Source organism: Oryzias melastigma, linkage group LG19 (assembly GCF_002922805.2).
Source record: "Oryzias melastigma strain HK-1 linkage group LG19, ASM292280v2, whole genome shotgun sequence".
Taxonomy (NCBI): domain Eukaryota; kingdom Metazoa; phylum Chordata; class Actinopteri; order Beloniformes; family Adrianichthyidae; genus Oryzias; species Oryzias melastigma.
The window spans coordinates 7,943,656-7,968,097 of record NC_050530.1 but is presented as its reverse complement, the minus strand read 5'-3'; the positions used below and the strand labels follow the sequence as shown (position 1 = coordinate 7,968,097).

At 36.4% G+C, this 24,442-nt stretch overlaps 1 protein-coding gene across 2 annotated transcripts; it reads right to left on the bottom strand.

Annotated features, from left to right (window-relative positions):
* Window positions 1-22: 22 nt before the first annotated feature.
* On the bottom strand, window positions 23-24,053 carry mpp3b (membrane protein, palmitoylated 3b (MAGUK p55 subfamily member 3)). 2 transcript variants are annotated; one of them, XM_024284372.2, is made up of 20 exons: window positions 23,812-24,053; window positions 18,436-18,571; window positions 17,404-17,522; window positions 17,189-17,266; window positions 17,008-17,088; window positions 16,665-16,802; window positions 15,320-15,401; window positions 14,886-14,971; window positions 14,735-14,809; window positions 12,389-12,585; window positions 12,245-12,309; window positions 9,301-9,318; window positions 8,865-8,906; window positions 6,094-6,159; window positions 4,138-4,290; window positions 3,985-4,065; window positions 1,921-2,014; window positions 1,744-1,852; window positions 1,491-1,610; window positions 23-352 (listed from the first exon to the last, which is right to left on the bottom strand). In XM_024284372.2, the coding sequence occupies exons 2-20, from the start codon at window positions 18,458-18,460 to the stop codon at window positions 173-175; spliced, it is 1,809 nt and encodes a 602-aa protein (XP_024140140.1). In that variant the 5' UTR covers window positions 18,461-18,571; window positions 23,812-24,053; the 3' UTR covers window positions 23-172. The 2 variants fall into 2 exon arrangements, with proteins under 2 accessions (XP_024140140.1, XP_024140141.1); XM_024284373.2 differs by lacking the exon at window positions 6,094-6,159 and having other exon boundaries at window positions 23,812-24,052.
* Window positions 24,054-24,442: the final 389 nt, after the last annotated feature.

The window sequence follows — 24,442 nt, the reverse complement described above, 5'->3', positions numbered from 1 at the left end:
TAGATGAATTAATTTGTCAAACTCAGCTGCAGATTTATTTATTTTATGGCACTTGACATAGCTGCTGTTACACACATGTAGACGGTGGAGATCTGGTTTTGGTCGCTCTTCTGGAATGATGGCACGCTCCGCTGACGTGAACAGGGCAGTGAATGCTGGAGGACTCCTGCTGCTATCGCCTCACCCAGCTCACAGGAACCCACTGTGGCTCCGTCTGAGCCCTCTCCAGAGTCCCGTGGAGTTCTGCCACAGCCCCGCTTAGATCTTCCTTCACCAGGACGTAGTCCACCCAGTGACCGTAGCACTCCTCCATCCGCTCGGCCGACTGACTCATTTCCAGAAGATCCTCCTCCTAAGGAAAGATGTGACACATGAAAGGCTTACTCCAATGAAAATTGTTTTTTTTTTTACCATGTATAAAATAATTGAAGATTAAAACTGAATTGTTTTAGTATTTTTTTATTCAAATCCTGCTGGAATGGGAGCAAAACCAGTAAAATCCCGTGTTTGTGGTGCAGTCACTGCCACAAAGTCTTCTCCATTTCACTTCTACATCCTCCACTCAGATAAATAGATCCACGTTCGTCTTTATTTTCCTCGTCTGAGCTGCCACATGGCTCCAAACTACCTCCTTTTTTGGCTACGCTATTCTTAGCTTGGGCCTGTGAGGTGCTTGTCGGTAATGGGAGAGAGTAAAAACAAAAGGCATGCTGGGAAATTAGCAACAGTTCTACCCAAAACCTAAAAGTTCATTTTTAATTAAGCTCTTTAGAAAATTTGACTTAAGAACGACACAGGCTTTAGGATTTGAGCTATAATTGTAACTAAAGACGACTGGGAACGATTTTACTGTAGAAAATAAATGAACACGTTTGATAAACAGATCCAGGTTGTCCTCCATTTTTATTTTATTAGCCTATTTCATCATTTAACTCTTAGACTGAACGTCTGTGAAGAAACTTGAACAATCTGGAAAAAAATAGTGCAAATAGCAACTAGAAAATTAGTGAGGAAAACTGGTGACTGTCATTTTTAATCACGTGAATCAAATCATCAATAAAAATTCCTAAAAATTAAAAACCATAACTTTCTTCCAAAATAGTAGTTGCAACCATTTATTTGTTTCAGTCGTTAATGAGAAATCTTTTTTTTTTTTTAATTGGGATCAACATTTTTCTTGCGTTTGCACTTTGTAGACGGTCCCCTGGCAGCCTTATAAAGAAATAAAAAAAATATATATATTTTAGAAAAGCTTTTGTAGGATTGTGTTTAAGAAAAAGCAATAGATATGATCACTTTTTCTGATTCGGATAGAGTTGATCTGGGATATGATCATGTGATCAGATCAGGACATCCATAGTTAATCAAACCGTCACAAATACTACTATAGTACTAAGTTTCATCCAAGCCTCCGTTTATTACTGAGTAGATTTAAAAATGTTTCGACATGTTTCTATTAAGGTTAGTGCGGTTTGTGTCATGTGACTCACCGTGAGCCCGACGCTCAGCGAGGAGGAGGAGCCAAAGCCTTTCCCTTGACCATCATGGATCCGAGGCCTCACAAAGATCACGTACGGTTTGAACTCAGCAGTTCGAAGCGTTTTCAGAGCCTGGATGTAGAGATGGATACAATGAAAATCCCACTGATTATTTTTTTAAGTACTGTAACAATTAAAGTGGATCAAATAAACCCCGTCTGCTGCCATGGAAACACGCAGGGTTTACGGATCTGCAGTGACTAACCTCTGGTTGCACATCCAGCAGGCAGACCTTATTGTGGTTCAGAACTCTGTTGATGGATTCCAAACTGGTTCCATAAAGATTGTCTTTATATTCCCCAAACTCAATAAACCTATAAAAACGGTCGACTGGTTAGTAATTTCTTCTGAGAAGATTTGATCACTTTTTAAATCGACTCACTTTCCGTTCTGAATATCGGCTTCAAAAGCTGCTTTACTGATGAAGTGGTACTCCACTCCTTCTCTCTCGTAGCTCCTCCTGGTTCGGGTGGTGTCTTTAAAAGACGAGCAGAACAACATTTTAGTGTAAAAAAACATCGATCTGCTCCGATGGTTCTTTCACATTTTCACGGTTTCCTCAAATCAAAATGTGTAACTCCTGATAAGTCAGAGAAGTCAAGAAACAGATTGAAAACTTGAAAATAGACATTATAACTGAATTTTTTTGTTTTTTAATTTGAAAACTGTAAAAAAAGGGAAAATTTGAAAACAAGACATTGTAAATTTGAAAAAAGTGAAAAAAAATGTTTTGAAAATTTGAAAAAAAAAACGTGAAAATTTGATTTTTTTTTTAAACTACAAAAAAACATGAAAACTTAAAATAAATCTTGAAAAAAAAAACTTGAAATAAAAAAAAAACTATAAATGTAAAAATTATCGACCGAAAAAAAAAATCCATTACAAACAGCTGCTGTTTTGAATTCTCAATTTTTTTTTTGGATCTCAGTTTTACAGTTTCAATTCTGATTTCTGAGCTGAGCCTAATTTTACATGGGGGCGGGGCTTTGAGCTCATTGGCTACCCGAGAATGCATCCCATGATTCCCCACGATTTGATTTATACTCTACAATGTGAAAAATCATCTGTTAACTCATGACATTTTTAAAAAATATGAATAAAATCTGCAGAAAATACCTAAAAGCTGGTCTTGAAGATCAAATTTCACAAGATAAATTCATTATAATCCATTTCTTTCCATTTTTTCCCTAAATAACTTCAATTTTCTTTAAAGACCAGTGTTGGGCATCTCACTTCAAAAAAGTAATTAGTTATAGTTACTAGTTACTTCTCCCAAAAAGTAATTGAGTTAGTAACTCAATTACTGCATCTTCAAAGTAATTAGTTACTTGGAAAAGTAACTCGTTTTAAATTACTCTTTAAATATGGTAATATTTTGTATTTTTTCCTGCGTTACAAATAAAAAAAATAATTTACATTCAATAATAGATGATAACCGACAATAGTATACTGGTATAGTTTTCCAATGGAGTCATATTGTCTAAGTTTAGGATACACATGAGAGAGGGTTTAGGGAAAGAATTTTCAATATTTATTTGTCAGAATTATCACACAAAACACTGCAACAAGTGGTATATAAAAAATGTAACTTCACACAAAAAAGGTAAACGTTTCAACTATTAACATACTTCAAGTATCTTACCTACAACTATAATTAAACAAAATGGCTTAAAAAACTGAAAGTGCAAAACAATAATAAATTAATAAACTACAATTATTAACCCATATTTCTGCTAAGAGGAGCAGCTCTCTGCATCTCTTTTTTCTCTCCCAAAATCCCGCAGCCCCGCCCACTCGCTCCGGAGTCTGCTCACTGCGTTGATCTGTGCGCGCTCGTGTCTGTCTGTGTTGTGTGTTTTATAAATATTACCCCGTTTCTGCTAAGATGAGCTGCTCTCTGCCTCTCTGTTGTCGTTTTATTAACTCCCGAAACTCCTCACTCCGCACCGGAGTCTATCCACGTTGATCTGCGTGTGTACGTGTCTGTGAAAAAAGAAAAAAAAGTGTGCGTGCCTGTCTGTTTTGTGTGTCACTGTGCTCGCGCGTGCACGTTTGTGTTGTGATTGTAATGTTTATATCCGTGTCTACCGCCTGTTTAGACACAAAAACATGATCACATTTGTCAATCGTGGCATTTTATTGTGAAAAACTGGTTATATTTTGAAAAGAAACCGGATTTTCTCATGTATCTTGATGCAACTTGGGGCGCGTAACACAAGCAACTTTCGGGTGCGAAGCGCCCAGCTACAGCAAGATCATCAAACTTTGAAGCAACGCGCCGCGATTTACACGAAGTAACTATAACGGCGTTACAGCGAGGATGAAAGTAATTAGTTAGATTACTAAATTACTTGATTTATAACGCCGTTAGTAACGCCGTTATACTTAAACGGCGTTAGTCCCAACACTGTTAAAGACTAATAAAATCTAAATGGAGAGGACTTACGCGGTACAGCCAAACCGTAGCGGCGAGGATTCTCGGCGATCACCTTCTGCTTGAGCTCGTTGATCCGAGCCCCTAAAGAACCTGGACAGCATAAGAACAGGATGGATGCAGACGTCCCTCCTGCAGGTTCTAGGAGTGAAAAGGTGACCTCACCTATCAGCACGATCAGGCGGGGCCTTTCTCCGGGCCGTGTTACGAACTGCGTGACCTCCTCATAAATGAGGAACTCTGTGTGTTTGGGATCTGCGGCGTCTGCAGGCGCGCTCTGGCGATCTCTCTTCAGACGGAAACTTCTGCGCAGGCTGGCTGTGGTGGAGAGAAGAACAGAAGAACGAGTGATGTGAGCTGGAAGGAGAAGAAAAGAGTTTAGTTACATACAATACAAATGTGTTCAATCTACTCAAGATTGTTTTTTATCTTAAAACTCGCTGTAAAAATCTTGATTTGACATATTTACACAAATAAACACTGTATGTGTAAGATTCTTGAACTCGTTTTAATAAAAAATGAATAAAAATGTGTCATTTTTACATGCAAAACAAGAACTAAAGCCTCCAGGTAAGATTTAAGGACACGAACATTTCTTAAGAATATTCTAGATGTGGTTTAGAGTAGACAATACTAATTCCTTTCTTAATATTTTACATTTTTTAACATGCTATAGCCACAAATAAATGTTAACAAGTTCTTTCAGATCTTCCTGATTCTAATTTATGACGTTTTTAAGGGTAGATCTAAATTTTCATCTCATGGTTGTTAGGAGATGCTGGAATCTTTTTCCATGCATAAGTGACAATTGTTCCACAAATAGTAGAATAAACTTAAAAAAATGTTAAAGTAATTTTATTTCGTTCCTTATAAAACTTTCTTCCTTTAAAATAACTTCCTTAATCTTAACTTAAATCTTAATTAAAAAGTTAACTTAAAACTCAATTTAACTTTAAACTTAACTAGACTTAAAATTTAACTTAAAACTTAACTTACACTTAATTTTAAACTTAACTTGTTAAAACTTGACTTAAAACTCAACATAAAACTCAACTTGACTTAAAATCTAACTTACCTAAGACTTAAGTTAATTTGACTTTTAAATAAGTTAGTCAAAACATAACTTAACTTAATTAAAAATTAATTTAACTTAAAACTTAACTAAAAACTTATCTTAAAAAACTTAACTAAAATCTTTTCTTTGTTTTCTTTTTTAATATACCACTTAAAGATTTATTTTCTTTATTTTAATGACAGTATAATTGTTTTTTATCAATTTTTTTTGTCTCAATTTGATTTTTTTTCAAAATATTTTATTGACATATTCAAACGTAATACATCTTTGCGATACATTTTACTGTTTGTGTCTTTACAAAATTCACATCAAATAAGGTACATAGAACAGACCCCCCCCCCCCCGCTCCATCTCAGCATAACCATCAATCAATTCAATATTTAAAATAAATAAATATATTTTTTGCCACTTTTAAGATTTATCCCATTCATTAAGACTTGGACATTTTTTTTTAAATCAAGGCATCTTGTCGCGTCAAATTCACAAGCTGCACTGTTGGCAGTTTTACTTATTTGTGGTTAATTTTCTAGCAAAAAAGTAATTTTTTCAAGAATGAAGATTTTTGCAGTGTAGATTATGCTATACATTTTATTCTTAAAGTTTTCCCAGTGGTCTTTTATTCTTTAAGGTAATTTTTTTTTAAATAAAACCGGCTTTTTTTAGGACATAGTTTCTGCAGAGCAGCAGGATTTTGCTTGAAATTTGCAGTTTCTCCTTTAACATCCCGCATTAACAGAGCTTTCTGTTGACACGTTCTCTCACTACGTAACAAATACAATCTTTTTCCAACAGCACTTTTCTGATTCACAACTATTTTAAGATGAATTTTCCTAACAAATGTTCTCCATTATGAAAAAAATGCCACAAGAACTTATTAAAAACACGATTTTCATGGGTCTTAAATAATGTGATGTCATTTTTCAATTCTAATAACTCATTTTAACCTAATTTATGGTAAAATTAGACAAAATCAGACCCCTAACAATGCAGATTTGAACCTACACATTGAAACACCACAAACACACCGTTAAAACCAGGAAAAGTACCTGAGTAAAACTCCCATGAGAAAGCATGGCCACAGAAGGCAGGAGCCGTCTTACTCTTGGGAGAAACTAAAGCTCATATTAGACACGTTTGTCCAGCATCAGCACAACAGGAAGCCATGCATGCTGCGTCTGCTTGTCCAAATACAAAGCCAGGCGTGATGCCAATGGGAATCAACCAAAAGGTGCCACAAAGACACTGAAGCATGGGACAAAAAACCAGCTGGTTCCACCATATTCTGACCAACTGGTGCGGTGCTGGAATGATTCGTTTCCACATAGGAGGATGAATCAGCGGCTGATTCATCAACGGAAAGGTCGAGCAGCTGCGTTGCTGCTGTCAGTCTCCGGCGGGACTAAAGTGGCGTTAACCAAATGAGGAAATATTCGGTCCAGCATTTGCTGCAAAATGACACCTTCAGTCTGAGATGGGTTTTTATGAAGAAACAATAATTAAAGGGAGTCAGGCGTTTCCACGACTACAGACAATAGACATACAGAGCTTTTAAAGACGTCAGGGATTCTGACAAATTCTCTTTTAGTGCACAAAAATCTAAAAGAACTGAAAGAAATCAAAGATCTCATTCATAATAAAATAAAAGTACATAAAATATATAAACGTTTGAGCTAATATAACTAAAGTTAATGAAGGAATGTGTGCAGAAATGTTTAAAGCTAACTTATTTTGGAGAGTTTTAATTGAAAATCTTTTGTTTTATTTGCTATGGAAGGATACGACATTCAAGAAAAAATCTACAAAAAAATCTTTTCATTTATTTAAAAAAACATTATCCTTGTTTACATTTTTTGTGCATTTAAAAAATGGTCATCTTTATTCAAATTTTTTTTGTTGTACTAAAAACAAAATGTAATCAATTACATTTTTTCATGTACTTAAAAAAATGTGTGATCTTTGCTCCAATTTTTTGTAGGCATTTAAAAAAAACATCTAATTTTCTTTCAAATATTTTTGTGTACTAAAAAAAAAACAATCTTTGTTCTCATTTTTAGTGCATTACATTTTTTTTTATCTACGTTCAAATATTTTCATGTATTAAAAAAAAAAATCTTTGTTGAAATTTTTGGTGTTATTGTTGCAATATTTTTAAGAACTACCAAAGCAAAGAACTACAAACTAACTCCGTCATAAGACTATAAGATGACCTGCATTTAAATGTTAAGAAGCCAAAACATTCACTTGTCATAAACTTGGTCCGTGTTGGTTTTATTCATGAGCTCGTCACGACATCGTCAGTCTGTTTTGTTCTCAAAACTCACTTTAAATCCACAGAGAAAAATGTTTGGAAGGTTTAAATATTGACCAGAATGAACTTTTTATCTATTTATTTATTTCTTTGCTTGTGAGTGAATCCCATCGACAACATTGTTCACAAAGGAGTCTAGTGACCTGCTGGACGTTCGTGTTGCAGGTGTGGCCATCAGTCTGTATTTCCAAGACTTTTTAGAATAATCTTTGATTTAAATCATTTGTTTCTTAACTAGCTGATACCATTTCTTTCTGTTTTTAAAGATATTTATTTTGCTTTTTAACATGTTTTTTATTTTTGCTACTTTTTTTTATGACTACAACATCTGTCGTCATAAAGTGAGAAGATAAGAACAAGTCTGCAACTAGAATTACTCCAACCCAGAGAGTCACAATGGAGGAGTAGAAGAGGGTTGTAGAGCTCCGGTTTAGTCTAAAACATCAATGTTTAAAGAAAAAAAGCACAATTACACATTTGGGAATAAAACAAGAGATCAAACAAAAGTCAAAGATGTTTCTATAATACCAGAAATAGCTTCAGTTTACAAATTTGAGACCAACAGATTCTTCAGGATTAATGACCTGACTTTCTTTCAGTTTTTCCAAAAAAGTTGGGACTCATCTACATCAGTGGTGTCAAACTCAGTCATCGCACAAGAGGCCAAATTAAAAAAACATACCTTAGGTCACGGGCCGAACGGGATTTGAACACTCTAAAACTACATTTTTAAAACTTTAAAACCGTAACTTAACATAATTATGCACTAGATATATTAGTATTACCTGCGATAATGCTAGTCTGAATGCTGTAAGCTGAATTCGGCCGCTGAAGATGCTGAAATTGATAGCTAAAAACGCTGAAGCTGAAAGCTGAAAAAGCTGAAGATGATTGCCAGATCAAATATTAGCCAAATGCCAAATTAGCTTTAAAAACACAAAAAAGAATCTTAGATTAGCCAAAACAGCTGGCATGTAGCTGAAATATTAGACCAACTCCAAAATAGCCTAAAAAATCTTAGTAAATGCCAAAAATAGTCCAAAAAACTAACAGAATGCCAATTTCTAAAACTTTAAAACAGTAATGTTTTAACATAATTATGAATAATAAAAAGGCAGAAACATTATTCCAGAATAAATCAACTTAAACCTTAAATAACTTTCAATATTTTACCATCCATACAAATACATTTAGTCAAAATGATGCAATTTAAAAATAAGCGCAAGATAACATCAGGCCGTTAATGACAATAAAATAAAATGATCTGGAGGGTCGGATAGAATTACCAGGAGGGCCGGATCCGGCCCCTGGGCCTTGACTATGACACGTGTGATCTAAATCAACTAGAATATAAAACTTTATTTGTTTTCATTTGACAAGATGGTATAAACCAAGAAAGCAACACAGCTAAATGGCAGCATGTGTCTTCCAAACGGAAACCTGCATGCAGACAGACTGAGGAAATGTGACGCTGCAGCGATCAGTGAGACTGCGGTTAGTGTTCCTCACCTACATCTTTTCCATTCAGAGCAGCTTTACTGTCACAGTCTTCTGTGGAACGACAAACAGAGGGAGAAGACGGTAAGACAGGGACATGTTGAGGGACTCCCAAAAAAAACAAAAAAAAACTTAAAAATGACAACACAAGTATTTTTTTAGTAGATTTATATCAGGCATTCAATAATATATAGAAATATATGAAGTGCAAAAAAAACTATATATACAAAAAAAAAAAGAAAATGTAGCATGAGGAACATTTTTTGTAAATACCATCCGAAATGTTTCACATGTATTCAAAATTGCTATTTTTCAGTTTTATTTGTAGAGTGTAGTAACATGTTGTCATGACATTTCAGATTTGTTGACATTATAAAAAAATAAATAAATAAAAAACACTTTTTTTTAATACCAAGGATAAAAGATTATACAGGGCTTGCTGACCTACCTCTCTCACCGCGATCATCTGAGTTAGCAAAGTAAAGAACAACAAAACAGTATTACTGTTTCTAATGTAGATGAATGTGCACAAACTCGAAACACAAAAGGGCAAATCTGAATTCTTCCCCCACACTTCTCCCTACCTCTCAAATTGTAGGGATATTTGGAAGGGTAGGGGTGCAAAATGTTTTTTTTAAATTCAAATTATATTTGTCACATACATTTACATAGAATAATATGCAGTGACATGTATTGACTCCAGTGGAAGGGAGTGTTTTTAAGGATAATTCCTGGTTCACACCAGACTTGGAAGCTCTTCAAAGCGGCGCGGGGCGCTTCCATTCAGCGTCCTTGTCAACCTATGGTGTAGTTCACACCAGTCGTGAAGTGCCACGGTCCTTCACAGACGGCTTGTCCTGGCATCTGCTCTATTTTTTGCGCCGCAACTGATCTGCGTGAATTCTGGCAGGAAGTTACGCCAACACACTCGAGAAAATCCAGTAAATTTTCAAAATATTACCAAATTTTTTCAATAAAATATAATGATTAACAAATCATATTTTTGTATCTAAACAGACGGTAGAAATGAAAATAAAAACACACAAACAAAACAGAGAACAGACACTGAGACACACACAGATCAACGTAATGGGTCGACTACGGAACGGGTGTGGTTTTGGGTGTCTGATGATGGCTAAAAAAAGCTCTAAATAACCACAGTTGAGCAGAAGCGCCTCTCAACCGTTGTGGGAAAATACGTGTCTGGTGTGAACTGGAGGTTAAACGGATACCGTGCACACTGAAACCGCTTTGCAGCGCTTCCCTGTCCGGTGTGAACCAGGCATTAGGCGCAGGGACTTCCATGTATCCCCATGCTGTGAGGGTGATCTGCGTCACGCTGTGCGGCAGAGAAACTCTTTTCTTCATGTGGGTGTGCTCTAGACCACAGAAGTTACTTTTATGTAAGAGAGTTCCAGAGACTTTTGTTTTAGCATGGCTTCATAAAGTCATAAAACCCATGTTTTTGCATATTTTCTGATACATATTGTGCTGTATGTAGCTGAACAGTGACTATTGGTGATGTAATTATTGGGTAGTGTTGTACGAATTTGAAGACGCTATTTTTTCATTAATCTCCAATTGGAGGGCTAAATGTAGGGGTAGAGAGAAGTCGTAGGGGTAGAGAAAAGTCGTAGGGGTAGAGAAAAGTCGTAGGGGTAGAGAAAAGTCTTAGCGGTAGAGAAAAGTCTTAGCGGTAGAGAAAAGTCTTAGTCTTAGCGGTAGAGAAAAGTCTTAGCGGTAGAGAAAAGTCTTAGCGGTAGAGAAAAGTCTTAGCGGTAGAGAGAAGTCGTAGGGTTAGAGAAAAGTCGTAGGGTTAGAGAAAAGTCGTAGGGGTAGAGAAAAGTCGCAGGGGTAGGGAAAAGTCGTAGGGGTAGAGAGAAGTCGTAGGGGTAGAGAGAAGTCATAAGGGTAGAGAGAAGTCGTAGGGGTAGAGAGAAGTCGTAGGGGTTAGGAAAAGTCGTAGGGGTTAGAGGAAAGTCGTAAGGGTAGAAAGAAGTCGTAGGGGTAGAGAGAAGTCATAAGGGTAGAGAGAAGTCGTAGGGGTAGAGAGAAGTCGTAGGGGTAGAGAGAAGTCGTAGGGGTAGGGAGAAGTCGTAGGGGTAGGGAAAAGTCGTAGGGGTAGGGAAAAGTCGTAGGGGTAGGGAAAAGTCGTAGGGGTAGGGAAAAGTCGTAGGGGTAGGGAAAAGTCGTAGGGGTAGAGAGAAGTCGTAGGGGTAGAGAGAAGTAGTAGGGGTAGAGAAAGGTCGTGGGGTAGAGAAAAGTCGTAGAGGTAGGGAAAGAATTCGGGTTTGGCCAAAAAGCTAGACTGCGAACCAGTACCGGGCCGAGGGCCACAGTGACAGAGAAAATGCATACGCTAAGTTTGATTCTTTCTGCTTTTTTTATTTTCTGACTCTGAAGGAAGTTTTATTTTGGAAAACTACCGAATTCTGTTCACTGCATCTCCCTGTCTTGCTGAGTCATGTGACATAAAAGGGCTGCTCGATCGGCAAATTAAGTTAAAAGCCAAGAGCTAAAAGCTAAGAAAAGCCAAACGAAAGAATTACCGTATTTTCATATATAAGGCGCACCGCATTATAAGACACATAGAATACCAAGTGAAGCTAAAGTAGTGGCTGGGGTTGAGGTATGCATCCACTAGATGCACAGTCATATGTCCCAGCATGCACCGCACGCTACTTCTACAGGTGAAAATGGAGTCGACTGCTGCTTCCTGTAGTTGTGAGATCTGTTGCGACTCAGTATTGATTCATAAATGGGGTGCACTGGATTATAAGGCGCACTGTTGGCTTTTGAAAAAATTGAAAAGCTTTAAGGTGCGCCTCATAGTGCGGAAAATACAGTATTGAAACGTTTCTATGGGGATAAAAGAGCCAGTGAGGAACCTGAAGAAGAGCCTTTGACTTCAAAAAACAGAGATGCTGGTTACAGGAGTTTTCGGTTTATTTCTTCTTTTTTTATTTGAGAAAAAAAAATCTAAATGTGTCCTCCATCATCAGAAAAATGCCACAAGAACATGTGGAAAACATAATTTTTATCAAAGTCTTAAGTTACAATTTAAGCTTCACAACAAGACTCAGAATCTGCTTCAAAAAGAGTTTAATCAAATACGCAACCGTTTATCATGGTGGGATCTCTAATTCAGGTTTGAGTATAGATTTAGGAGAAATTCCTACTTCTTATAATATTTGTTAAATTCAGAGAGAGTTCCAGAGCAAACATTTATATTGGATCAAAAAAATTCATTCATTTTCAGAGATTAAGTTAATCTCCTTTTATAATCTTGCTTCCTGCATCTCCTTGCGTGGATCAGATTTGACCCACAATTCAAGCCATTTGTTGTCAGACGGCTGCACATTTGGGAGAAAAGTTAGCAAAGCGGCACTCACATAGAGGAGCTTTTGGGGGAACGGGGGCAGGAAGGGAGCCCATTTTCATGCGGTATCTCAAACGTCTGTTGGAAGAAAAAAAAACAAAAGATTAATATATAAATAATATGGCTGAATTGATGTTTAAATGACGGGACCGTTTACCTCTCCTGAAACTGCGTGGAGGGGATGAGGCCAGCACGGAGGTTACAGTCTCCTACCCTCTTGGCCTGCCACCAGGTGGCGTCCTCTTGGCAAACTACCTGAAGAATGTTCCCCTTCCTGAAAGGAAGCCCCGCCTCTTGGCATGGAGTGGCCTTGTCCTCATAAGGCGTGTAGTCAAACAGAGCCCGGAGGAAGACCTAGAGGGAAGTCAAATGTTCGGATTTTTATTTTGGGATGAAGTCACTCCATTCAGAAAAAGAAGAAGTGACATTTCTTGTAAAAGATTAATTAATAAAAATTAAATTAAGCCGTTTCATCTGCCTAAAATTAAAATTCCTACATCTTTTCACCAAATAAAAATCATGTCAAATAATATAGCAGAACAATTTATCCAGCAACCAATTAGATCCGATCAGATTTAATTAGAAATGGTTTGTTTCAAGCAATCAAAGAAATAAAAAGAGGTTTACATCCATATGAAGACGTGTCAAACATGGATAAGTCGGCATCAAATGAGATTGCTTGAAAGGGAGTGGAAGGAAGCGAACTTATATAATCCCATCCTGAATAAACCTAACCATTTTCTTCACATGAATTATCAATATTCGGCTCACAACTTTAATCAGATATTTATACCTTTCCAACACAGATCAGGTCATTAAGAATCCTTAAGTAACAATAAATCATGTTTATTTAAGTAGAAATAACACAATTACAGACTTTATCGTGGCATTTGCAGATCAAAATTCAGAATATGTGCAGATTATTTTACATTAGAAAAATAACCAATAAAAGTTATATACACAAAGGATTATTGTTCTGTACGACAAAGTTTTAGGGCCACCATAAAAATAAATTTACAAAAATGAAGTTGTAAAATTACGAGAAAAAAAGTCAAAAATTTACAAGAAAAATTCATAAAATTGTGAGTACAGGAGTTGATATTTTACGCTAATAAAGTTATAAGTTGAAAATTTAATGATGTAGCAAAAGTTTGTTTACTAAGAAAAATATAATCAACAACAAAAGAGAAGCAACAATGTGCTTCAGTTACTTTAGCATCGATTTCACAAATAAGTCTTTTAGTGATTCAACATCGTTTTATTATTAATATAAGGCAGGGGTCTGCAACCCGTAACACTAAAGAGCCTTTTGCTCCAGTTTCTCACAGACCAGAACCCAACGAGAACCACAAGGTCTCACTTTATTCCTCCAAAAATGTACAATATTTAAGCTTTTTTGTCAATTAAACATTGATTTATAAATGTTACTGAAATATTCCAATAATTAAATTACAGTGAAGTATATTTTAAAACAGTTTTAACTTCTTTTACTTTTGACAGCAGTACATACTAGTTCCTTTCAAAATAAAACCCACCCTGTGTCTAAAAAGGTCCTCCTGCTGCAGCAGCTTTACTTAATTTAAACATGCAAGACAGCAAAACATGATGTTTTTTATCATTAGGATTTTAGTAAGCCACCATCAGTTTTACCTGTTATTTTCAGATACAAACATGCTTTCATTTCAATTCAGTTTTATTTATATAGACTAAAACCACAAAGAAAATTTGCCTCATTGGGCTTCATGTTTGTAGAATCTATTTTTATATATATATAAAAAAACATTTAGAATAAACTGAGTTTTTTTATAGTCATTCTCTAAGAAAAACACAACTCTAAATCCTTGTCAATCATTTCAAACTGCATTTGCTCAAAACTTTAACCACTTTAGTTTAACTTACCAAAATAAAACATTTGGAGTCTTTTCTTTGACTAACTATAAAATAAAAACACAAATTTAAAGAACATTTCTACAGCCTCTCTGACAGTAAATTAAACTTTTTTTGCTTAGTTGTTTGACATGTTAAAAATCTAAGTAGAAATGACAAACTTGAATAACTAATATATTATTTATTCAATCATTAGCATTTTTCTTAAAAACTAAAGAGCGGCGATAAAGGGATAAAAGAGCCACAGGTTGCAGACCTCTGGTATAAGGATAATACAAAATAATCTACAGGAAACTCAGGAGGAGTGGATTTCCAGCACCATTTATGTCGTTGGGACTATAGTTGTCCAAATAAATTATGGCATATAGATTCTATATAAACTAAAGCCTTATGGCATCACTATATATGGATGAATTTATTCTGCACGTAATGTGGAAAAAGGCTTACACAACCAACTAGAATATATTTTTGGAGAAATTTTGGAGGAAAAATGACGACTTTGTTCCTCATAATTTTACCGGTTTATCCAAAATTTCTTTTTACGGTGACCCTAATAGTCCATCGCAGTTCTGATCTTTCATTTATTGAGTTCTGTGAAAAGAGGAAGGCTCCTCACCTTACTCTCCCTCAGTTTGTCATCATCTGTAACAGCTGGAATGATCTTCAGGGTGATGGAGCCTTGAGACTGAGACTAACCAAACACAAAAGAACCATCAGAAACATCAACACTCATGAACACATCTCACGGTGAGGACTGTAGTCTGTACCAGGATCTGACTAATCTCATCCGGCCTCTTGTGTGTTATCAGGTGTCCGTTGACCTCTCGAAGCTCATCTCCAACATTCACCAGACCTAAAGAAAAGCAAAAATAAAAACCAATTCCTCACATGTGCTCCCAAAATATCTGTTGAGGTTCAGAAATGAATTGAGCACCAGACAGAATCCCTGTTGGCACAAACGCTGCAGCGTCTCCACGGCAACCGCTGGAAGTAAACCTTGTTAATAATCTCAAAATATGAAATCTCGTGGCTCTAATCTCAAGGATTTGATGTCTGCTGACAGTTCAAGGGTCAGGCAGTGTAATCTGCTCTCCTCTTTGTGCAGTTGGACTGGAACTTCAACATATAGGGGAAAATGATTACTTCTTCTATGCTTTTATTTCTTTAATTTCCCTTGATAAATATTTTTCCACAAACTCACCACTGCGGTCAGCTGCACCTCCCCTCATGATTCTGGCCACAATCACAGCTCCGGTTGCCTCGTCTTTTCGAATGGTAGCTCCCTGCAGAACCAAAAAAGATTCCATTTCCAGATCTTTCTGCACTAAAGCAAACCTCAGAAGGTCAGGATCAAAGTTTCTACATTGGGCTGTCCTGATGACATTTGCTTGAAAGATGAAAAACTGCCTTTTGCATTCCAGAAGGTTTTGATATCCGGTCATCCAAAGTGCCGTTTGATCGTGCTCAGATGCTGATGTTGGCTTGGCGGGATTCTAACAAATTCAAGTTTGTAGAGAGATCAAAAAAGAAAAACCCAGAGTCACCCAGAGGGCACAGAGTAATTTACAAGAGAGGCTTCTCTGAGTATTATGGAATAAAAGATTATGAATCTTGGGATATATAGGTTTTGCAGTCATTCCAATGAGGATGCACCAACAACTTAAATGAGGCTCTAATGTAAAAACAGGGAAAATAAAACAACCAAAAATGAAGTGAATCAGCAGGAAACTTTGTTATGAAACCAACTACATTCTTTTCAATTATAAACACTTAAATTATCCTTACCAGCTAACCAATTCAGATCATTATGCTTCCACAGGAAATACCAATCACAACACTGTTTTTATAATAACAACAGGAATTATTAGTTATATTTTTTGGCACTCATCATGTAGTAATAGTTGGGTATTAGGCCCGGTTTATACCTCAAAGCGATTTGATACGATAACGCGGCGCTGAGCCGCATTATCGTGACAACGTGCCAGACCATGAAAATAGTTCTGCTCATCTTACAGTTGATGTGTTTTGAACTCAAATTACATTTCTGGGTTAAAACTAGATAAATAAATAAAAAAATTAAGACAATAAAAATGAAAGAAATCTTTCAGTTTTTGTGTGATTTCTTGTTGTGATTATTTGCAGATAAGTGGTTGCCAAATGACGTAACAACAAAATTGCAACATTAATTAGTTAATTTTTTTTAATTTAGTTTCAACTTAAGAAAGTTAAAGTTAGAGAATCTCCTAAATGCTTAAACATTTTTGATCATGAAGCCAAAAACGTTTGTCTCAAAATAATCCTAAAGTTGATTCATTTATGCTATGAGATTATGTGTTTGTGGTAACCCATTTTACTATAAGATAAGAAAGAATTTAGGAAAATGTAACTTCCTTGAAATGAACATGCTATATTTTGTATTTTTGTAAGGCAACATTTCATCCGGTTCATTCCTGAAACGAATCATTGATTTCTGCAGCTCAAAAGAAAAGCAAACATCTGACGGCAGGAAAAGTCAATATCTTATCAGAATCCCGACTGTGACTCACCAGCGGCTCTTTGTTCTTTACCAGGCGCACAATCTTCACCGACTCCTCCTCGATGTCGTCGTCCAGATCCTCGGGCAGCGGTGGAAGAACTGGGTCAAACTTCTTCTGAGCGACGATGTCATGGGCCGACAGCACCGCCTGCACGAGCCAATCACAAACCAGTACAACTCAAGCGTGAAGCCAATCGAGAAACAATGATCAAAGTGTTTGGTTTAAACAAGTACGTTTGAGTAAAAAACGGTTCTGATTTAGAAAAAGAAGAGGAATTTACTGTCCAGCTGAAACAACAATAACCTCAAAAAATCTTTTGAAAAGAGTGAAACTACATGTGTGTAAAAAGGACCTTCAAATGTGGCGTGCTCAGGAGGTGGAGGAGTTCTCGCTCGTCATCCTCCAGCGGTCCGTTCTGAAGCTCCTCAGCCAACTGAGGAACGACATGACAAAGTTACTTCTTGAAATTCTCTCACAGAGCCACAAAAAACCTTTCAAGGAAAGAATTAAAAAAAAAACATGATTGCACCTACATCCTCTGCCAAACAGGAGGCGCTGTGTAAGACGGGGGTGGGGCTGTACTTCACATACTGGTTCAGTTTCTCGTGGATCTGAGTTCATAAACAAATTAATCAGTTAATATGATTATAGCTGCTTTTAAGCTACTTTTTTTCGTTGTTAATTTTTTGTGTGTGATTTTTTTGTTAAAACGCTAAAGAAGAAATACATCCACATTAAAGTCTCCCACCTTCATCAAGTATCCAAGACTTTTCTCACTGAAAACATCTTTGAGAAAGACCAGGTCTTCTTTGTGGTTGGCATCAGGGTGAAGCTGAGATGTGAGCAGCGCCAGGGACTCGTGCAGACCTCAAAATCAACAACATCCTATCAGATTCTAATAATATGGACCCCACCAGCTCCTGTAGCCCCTCCACAGTCAAGTTTTGTCACCTGACTCCACTTTTAAAACCAACAGTGATTTTAAACTTGATTGCCAAATTAGCTCAGCTTTTTGATGTGTGGCAGTTTGAGAAGGTGAAACAATTTTACCCCATTTTGAACATTAATCAATGCCTGCAATTCTCTATTTTGGAATTACCCAGTTATCTTCCTCAAACTGGTCCAGACGCTGCAGCTCGTGTTCTGGTTGGAAAGTGGTACCACATCACCTTAATTCCGGCTAACTAAGCCTCGTTTCCAAAGAGCCGTTTGGTCCGGTTTGGTATTTTGAGGGATTTTTTCTTTCATAATTAACAATTTTTAGACACTTTAAAAATATATAAATATATCAAAAAATGTTGCAACTTTTATCACAATTTTTCACACAAGCTGCTGCAACATCAGGCATTTTAAGCCGCAACAATCATAAAAATCTGCCGCGAAATCCTGGAGGGTCTGCTTAGATCAGCTTCTCCTGGAGGTACTGAAGTCCAAGAGGAAGCTCAGAGGAGAACACTTTTTCAGCTGTTGAAGGCGTTACCACTCAAAACTCATTTTTATTGCCAGGTTTTTGACACAGGATGAACCTCTTCTCTGCTAGTTTATTTATTAGTGTTAGTTTATTTATGATAGCCCTTATTTTACTTATTTAAAATGTTTAAACCCTTTAATTGTCGCTTTTAATTTTTAGTGAATACTGCAGTTTGACTGTGGTCTGGTTAAGGTGCCATTTAATAAAGATGATATGAGAAATTGTGTTTACATTTAATTTGATTGATAGTCACATGTAGAAATGAATCAACTATGATGCTCAAAGCTGGGTGAACATGTCTGCATCTACCTGTGCTTGTTGACAGGATGGGCATGTCTTCAGTCGTTCAGCAGAGAACAAAAGGAGAGGAGGCGAAGCCGCTGGACTGTGACCAATTCTCTCCGGGTTTATTGGGTTCCCCACGTCTGGATGATCACAGACAAAACTGAGGGTGAAAACAAGATGACATCCTATTAAGAAGACTGCAGAATAAGACGGAATAACTATACGCAGCACAGCTAATTCAAAGATTATTTCCATTTCCTAACTGACTAAGTCAATCACCCAAAACAATAACTTCCATATCATTTGCTGTCAAAGGTTGCAGGAAAACATTTATGTTCCATTTTAATACTTTTTTTTCTTTAAGCCTAGTGAATCCTACAATTTTTTCCCTGAATTTTAAAGCTAATTTGAGAATTTTTTGTTTTGTTTATCTTTTTGGGTAGTAGCAACTAACAGCAGCCAATAAATAAATAACTGACAAAAAAAAATGAAATTTAAAAATGAATAAAGAAACAAAAACAGCTGCCAAATATGATCCAGTTGTGCCAACACTACAGCAACAGACAATTCCTTTTTTATTTAATTCATTTCATTCACAGTCACTGTTTCAGCTAATCATCACTTCAGGCACCTTTACTCTCACTATGAAATATTTAATCTGATTTTAGTCAGAAAAGCTGCTCAGCCGCATTAATTAGTGTGGGTTATATCCGTTCAAAGATCTCTACGCCTCGACATTTCTCACTAATTGAACGTGGCGGCCCTGTTTTTCTTTTTTTTTTGTCTTTGCATTCAGCTAAGTTGATTTCACTCACTTTGAAGTTCATAAGATTTACACAGTTTACGGAAGATGTTTTCCTTTTGATCTTTTTTCAGTCTCACATTATCTTTTGATAAATGCCCTTTTAAGTTGTCAACAAATCTGTTGAATGATTTATTACAAAGGCTGAGAACAATTCTCCAAACAGCTCCTGGTCGTTCATCTCAAGTGGTTTTCAAATTTGTACCAAGCGAGCTTCAAATCCTTTAAAGACTCCATAAATAACTGTTTTTACGCAGCACCTTTTTTTTTTTTCTCGTTAACGATGCTTTTGAACCATGAAGCCACGTTGACATCGGCCTCTGTAACACGCGTTCAAGTGACCATTACCAATGAAAAGTCTATGTAAATGCATGTATATGCATGTTCAGCGTCGCTAGGCAAGTTTTAAAGGGGCCCTACCACGAAAAATTCTACTTTTTGAGGTTTTAAGTCCATTTCACTGTTCATCCCTCACTATAAAGAACCCCAATCCTTCATGCATTTAAGAGTAATCCTCTAAAAACATGTGCTGTTTGCAGCAGCCCCTCCCATACCCACGAAAACGTGCCGACTTAAGATCGATGCCAACAGCCCCCTCCAGGAAGAGTCTGCTCTGATGGCTCCGCCCCCAGTCTAACACCAACACAGAGCTAGCGGTGATCAAAAAAAAAAAAAAAAAAAAACTTTCTCTTTCAAATGCAGAATACTGTATATCTTCAAGTTGTGTCCTGTCTTCAATAAATTCCAGCTCAAACAGGGACTCCCTTAAGACACCCCACCCCCGGTCGGGTACAGCGTGCTGAAGCTGTGTGTGTGTTTGTGTAGTGAAGCAGTGTACTAAAGGCAGATATACGGTATGTGCATCCATCTTTGAAGAAGTTTGGATTATTTTAGAGGGAGAAATGCGGAAACGCTGCCACAGACTCTAGGATGATGTCATGAATTAGACTGAAGCCAAGTTGTTTTACTTAAGGGTAGGAAACAATTACCAATATTTCATAAATAATTTGTTGTGTTCTAAAGGTAATACATGATCATATACATGGATAGAGTTCACTGTGAAAGGCCCCTTTAGAGTTAATTTTTGGGCTCTACGTACAAAACTCAGACATTGACATGCGTTGAAAGTTAAACCAGTTGAACTTTGACCAATCGGGGACTTGAATTTGATAATGTTGTACTTTTCAAAACGCTGAAGTGCCAGCCATTTGAAAATTGACCGTAGAAGAGAAATGAATAATAGATTTTAAAAAAAGAAGCTATGAATGTATATTTTGTACTTAAAAATCTCTTATGGACATTAACATTCAAGGTTTGGTAAGACAACCGCCAAGTAAATCACCCCTTACTTACTTTTTATATTTTTTGCCAATGTGAGTTACCTTAATGAATACAGAATCAAAATAAATAAATTAAACCATATTCTTTAGTTTCTCCTTCTATTTTATTACATGCAAAATAATATTGTATTTGGTCTACGGACCAGAATCTCATTTACATTTTAGCGATTGAGCAAAAAAGTTTGGACACCCCGATTTAGCATAAGATACACTTGAGTCGTAGGCTCCTAAAAAAATCCATATAATCAATTTATGAAAATGCATCCATTGTTGTTTGCAATTTATTTATTTAACTTTAGTTTCCAACAGCATTCAAACCCATTTCCACAAAGCAAAATAATGAAGCCCACTTGACCCAAGAAATAAATGTAATAACCTTTTATTTATATCATTTAAAGAGAAAAAAACCACAGTTTTTAATAGAAGAATTTGTGATCATCCAGTTGTATCCCCCTCTTCATCCTCCACTGCTGAGTAAATCCACTGACTGCATGTTGACAGATTGTTGTCACCAGTGATTACAAGCCATCTGTGTCAAACCCCTGCTGAGTGTCACGAGACCTTTGACCTCCATCCACGGCTGACTCTCGGCCTCACACTTAAAGGTCTCGTGCTTCAACACGGAGCTGAAGCTTTTCAACAACTAAAACCTCACAACTCTTCTGTCATTTCACACGATAACCAAGGCTGAGAATCACAGTTTAGTTCACTGGAAGACGAACAAAACGTCTCAATGAGCATTTCCTGGAGAATGCACCATCAGAGGCAGATACAGTCAAAACTGATCAGCAAAATATTAACCGAACTATCCCGACAAGGACAGCTTTCTCCACCCTCGTAATTCCTGACCAATGAGTGAAGAGGTCTTTGGTCACATGGTTTTGTTTACAAGCTTTGGTTCAAAACAGATAAGTTTGGTTTGAATACCCGAAGGTTCAGGACTCGATCAGGACCAAATTAAGCACACCAACAAACTTAACTAAAAAAAAGAATAAGAAAATATGGAAGAAAAGCTTTTCATTCAAGACTAAAACTATTCAACCACGCACATGTAATCTGTTTAAAAAAAAGACAAAGTCTGTTCTGACAGGAAATACAGACTCAGACCAGCTGCTCTTCCTGTTTTTTTAAACTCTTAGACGTTCTCCTTCATTTTTATGTTACATCTTGTGTTTTTAATCACTCTCCATCCCAATTTACCAAAAACAGTTTTTTAAAAAAGCTCCAATAAATACTTTAATGATGCATGTTAGCCCCTCACTTAAAAAAAAAAGTAGTCATTTATTAAACATTTTAATGTATGAAATTGTTGTTTCTTGCTGTATTTTAATAATTTATAATATCTATGAACAAAAACAAACATGAAAGAGAAGTCTAATCTGTTCTTGGGATGAAATATGAGGAATAGAATTAAGAAAGAAAGAAAAAAGCAAGAATAATTGTTTTTGGTCACATTTATAAACTCCTGATTTTTTGCATCTTTTTTTCATAATAACATAAAAACTAAATTTAAAGTTTCTTGAGGATCTAGTAATTTTGAGGAGGTAGTTTATTTTGAAAATATTCTAGTTTTAAATTATTCCAGCTGTGTTTCCTGTTTCAATAAAGCGCCTTAATGAGTTTTCAGCCTTTGTGTTTTTATAGCTTGTTGCTGTGATAGAACGAAACAAATGTTTAGAGCTTTTTTGTTTTTGTTTTTTTGGATTTTTTCAGAGCAGAGACAAGAAGAATCAATATTTTGTAATATTTTTTTCTCTGGCAAAAATCAAAATTTAATCTCAATCAAATACTTCTTATTCTTGAAAGACTTCTTTCTTGGTAAAGTCAACTGCAAACTAAATTGAGGAAGAAAAGTATGTGTATTCACATTCTTTGATGAATGTTTTTTCAAAGTAAAAGCGTAAAACTTTTAGTAAATGTCTTTCTCTATATACAGTACGCTTTTATCCAACTCGACTTTAATTAAAAGACCCTGGCATCAATTTTTTCCTTCGGTTACTTTAATTTTGCTCTGCCCATATGGCTGTGTTACTTAACCTCTGATTAGATTTCTAATCTTTATAATCAAAGAAGTTCAGTTTGATCTTTTCGAGGTTGATTAATAAAAGTGTGTTATGGAAGATGAACGTGATCACTAGTTATATTAGAATTAAGTTGTGTTAAAAGGAACTTTAAATACCTAACTTCAGGCCTGCACAGGATTCATGTCGACAGACTAGAAATTGGTACATCCTTCAGTGAATCCAAACAGCGCAAATAAATAATTAAATAAATAAATAAAGCTTGACCTCCCGTCTCTGTCCTCCTCGCCCACACACTAAAACCATGCGTGCAGGCCTCCTGTTTGCCAGACTCATTCGCTTTTGGATGGGTCTCGAGAGGGAGATGGAGGGGCGGGGCCGCCAATATGCTGTTGATGCCATCTGCCCAGCCCGCCACATGCATACAAACTCCATCCACCACCTAGGACGCCATCCACATGGCCTCCGATTTAACAGATTCCACATTAATATCAACCGGGGGAAAACAAATTGAGAGATGCACATTGTGTAGAAGTAAATATTCCCATAAATAAAATGATTTCTGATCTCTTTTCCCTTAAGAAAAATTTAGCTTTCCATCTTTTAAAGCTAAATATGTTCTTTTAGCAAACCTTTGACCTTTAAACTGCAGAATTTCTCCTAAAATAACAAGAAATTTGAGCTTTTTTGTGTGTTAACCTGAGCTATAATTACAATAATTTTTAATAAAAACACTTTGTTGACCAAAATTAAGCAAAAAAACTGCTTAAATAATGAAGTTAAATAGCTTAAAGTTAATGAATAAGTAAATATGATTTGAGAACACTACACTTTCTACACTTCAGTCTTTGTTTTATTGTTTATTACGACAATTTAAGAACCAGAAATACCTCTAACGTGTCTTATTAGCACTGTTTATTTCATTTTTGAAAATATAGCTTTCACTTAATAGTTTTACCGCGTGAGGCTAACTATGAAATCCTTCTTTTCCTCTGTAATCATCACCTGAGCCGCCAATCAATCACAGGTGTTACACATTAATCAATAAAAATCCACGTTTTTCTGTCTTCCTGCCTAAAAACACGTTCTATAAACAATTAATGAATCAACTTTGAATTTTAAATTCTACAATTGTGTCATTTTAAATATTTTTTAGCAAATAAACGAATTTCTTTGTCTCGTTCTTTCAGACGCACGCGCTGAAACGGAGAGTTCCGGCCCCTGAAAGCATCATTACCTTGTTGAGGCTCCGCTCCGCGTGCGTCCCTCTCAGTTCGTCTTTGTCTGGACTCGTCGCCGCTCGCCTCCGCAGTCTGGCCCCTCTTTGTGCCTTCCTCCTTCTCCCCTCTCACCGTCTCCAGCCGACTGACACACATTAGCGGTTGATTCCTGCCCCCTCCAGCCTCTTAGCCTCCCCTTCCCCCCTCCGCCAGTCAGTTTCACGTCGCCTTCGCCAGTCTCCTCCTGATGCCTTCAGGTACTGCTGGTAAACCGTACACTTTCTCCAGTTGCGCTTTTGAAACATTTCGGCGTCGTAGCACGATTCAAAAAGCTGCTAAATGAAATTTCTAACTGGGGAAAAAAATGTTAATTATACTTCTGTAGTGTTCAGCTTAATAGTTTAATAATACATAGTAGAGTTGAATTATATTACAAGTTTTGAAATCATTTTCGTATTTTTAACATTATCTTGTAGCATTTTTCTCATGATAGAGGGCATATATAAAGAAAATTGAGCTTAAAGTTGATTTATTTGAATATTTGCTTATTCAGATTGTTGTGGATCAGGAATAGACACTAAATGCTGCTTGGAAAAAGCTTGTAGGAGTGACGTAGAAGCTACTACGGCAAGCCAGAAGCTCCCTTCT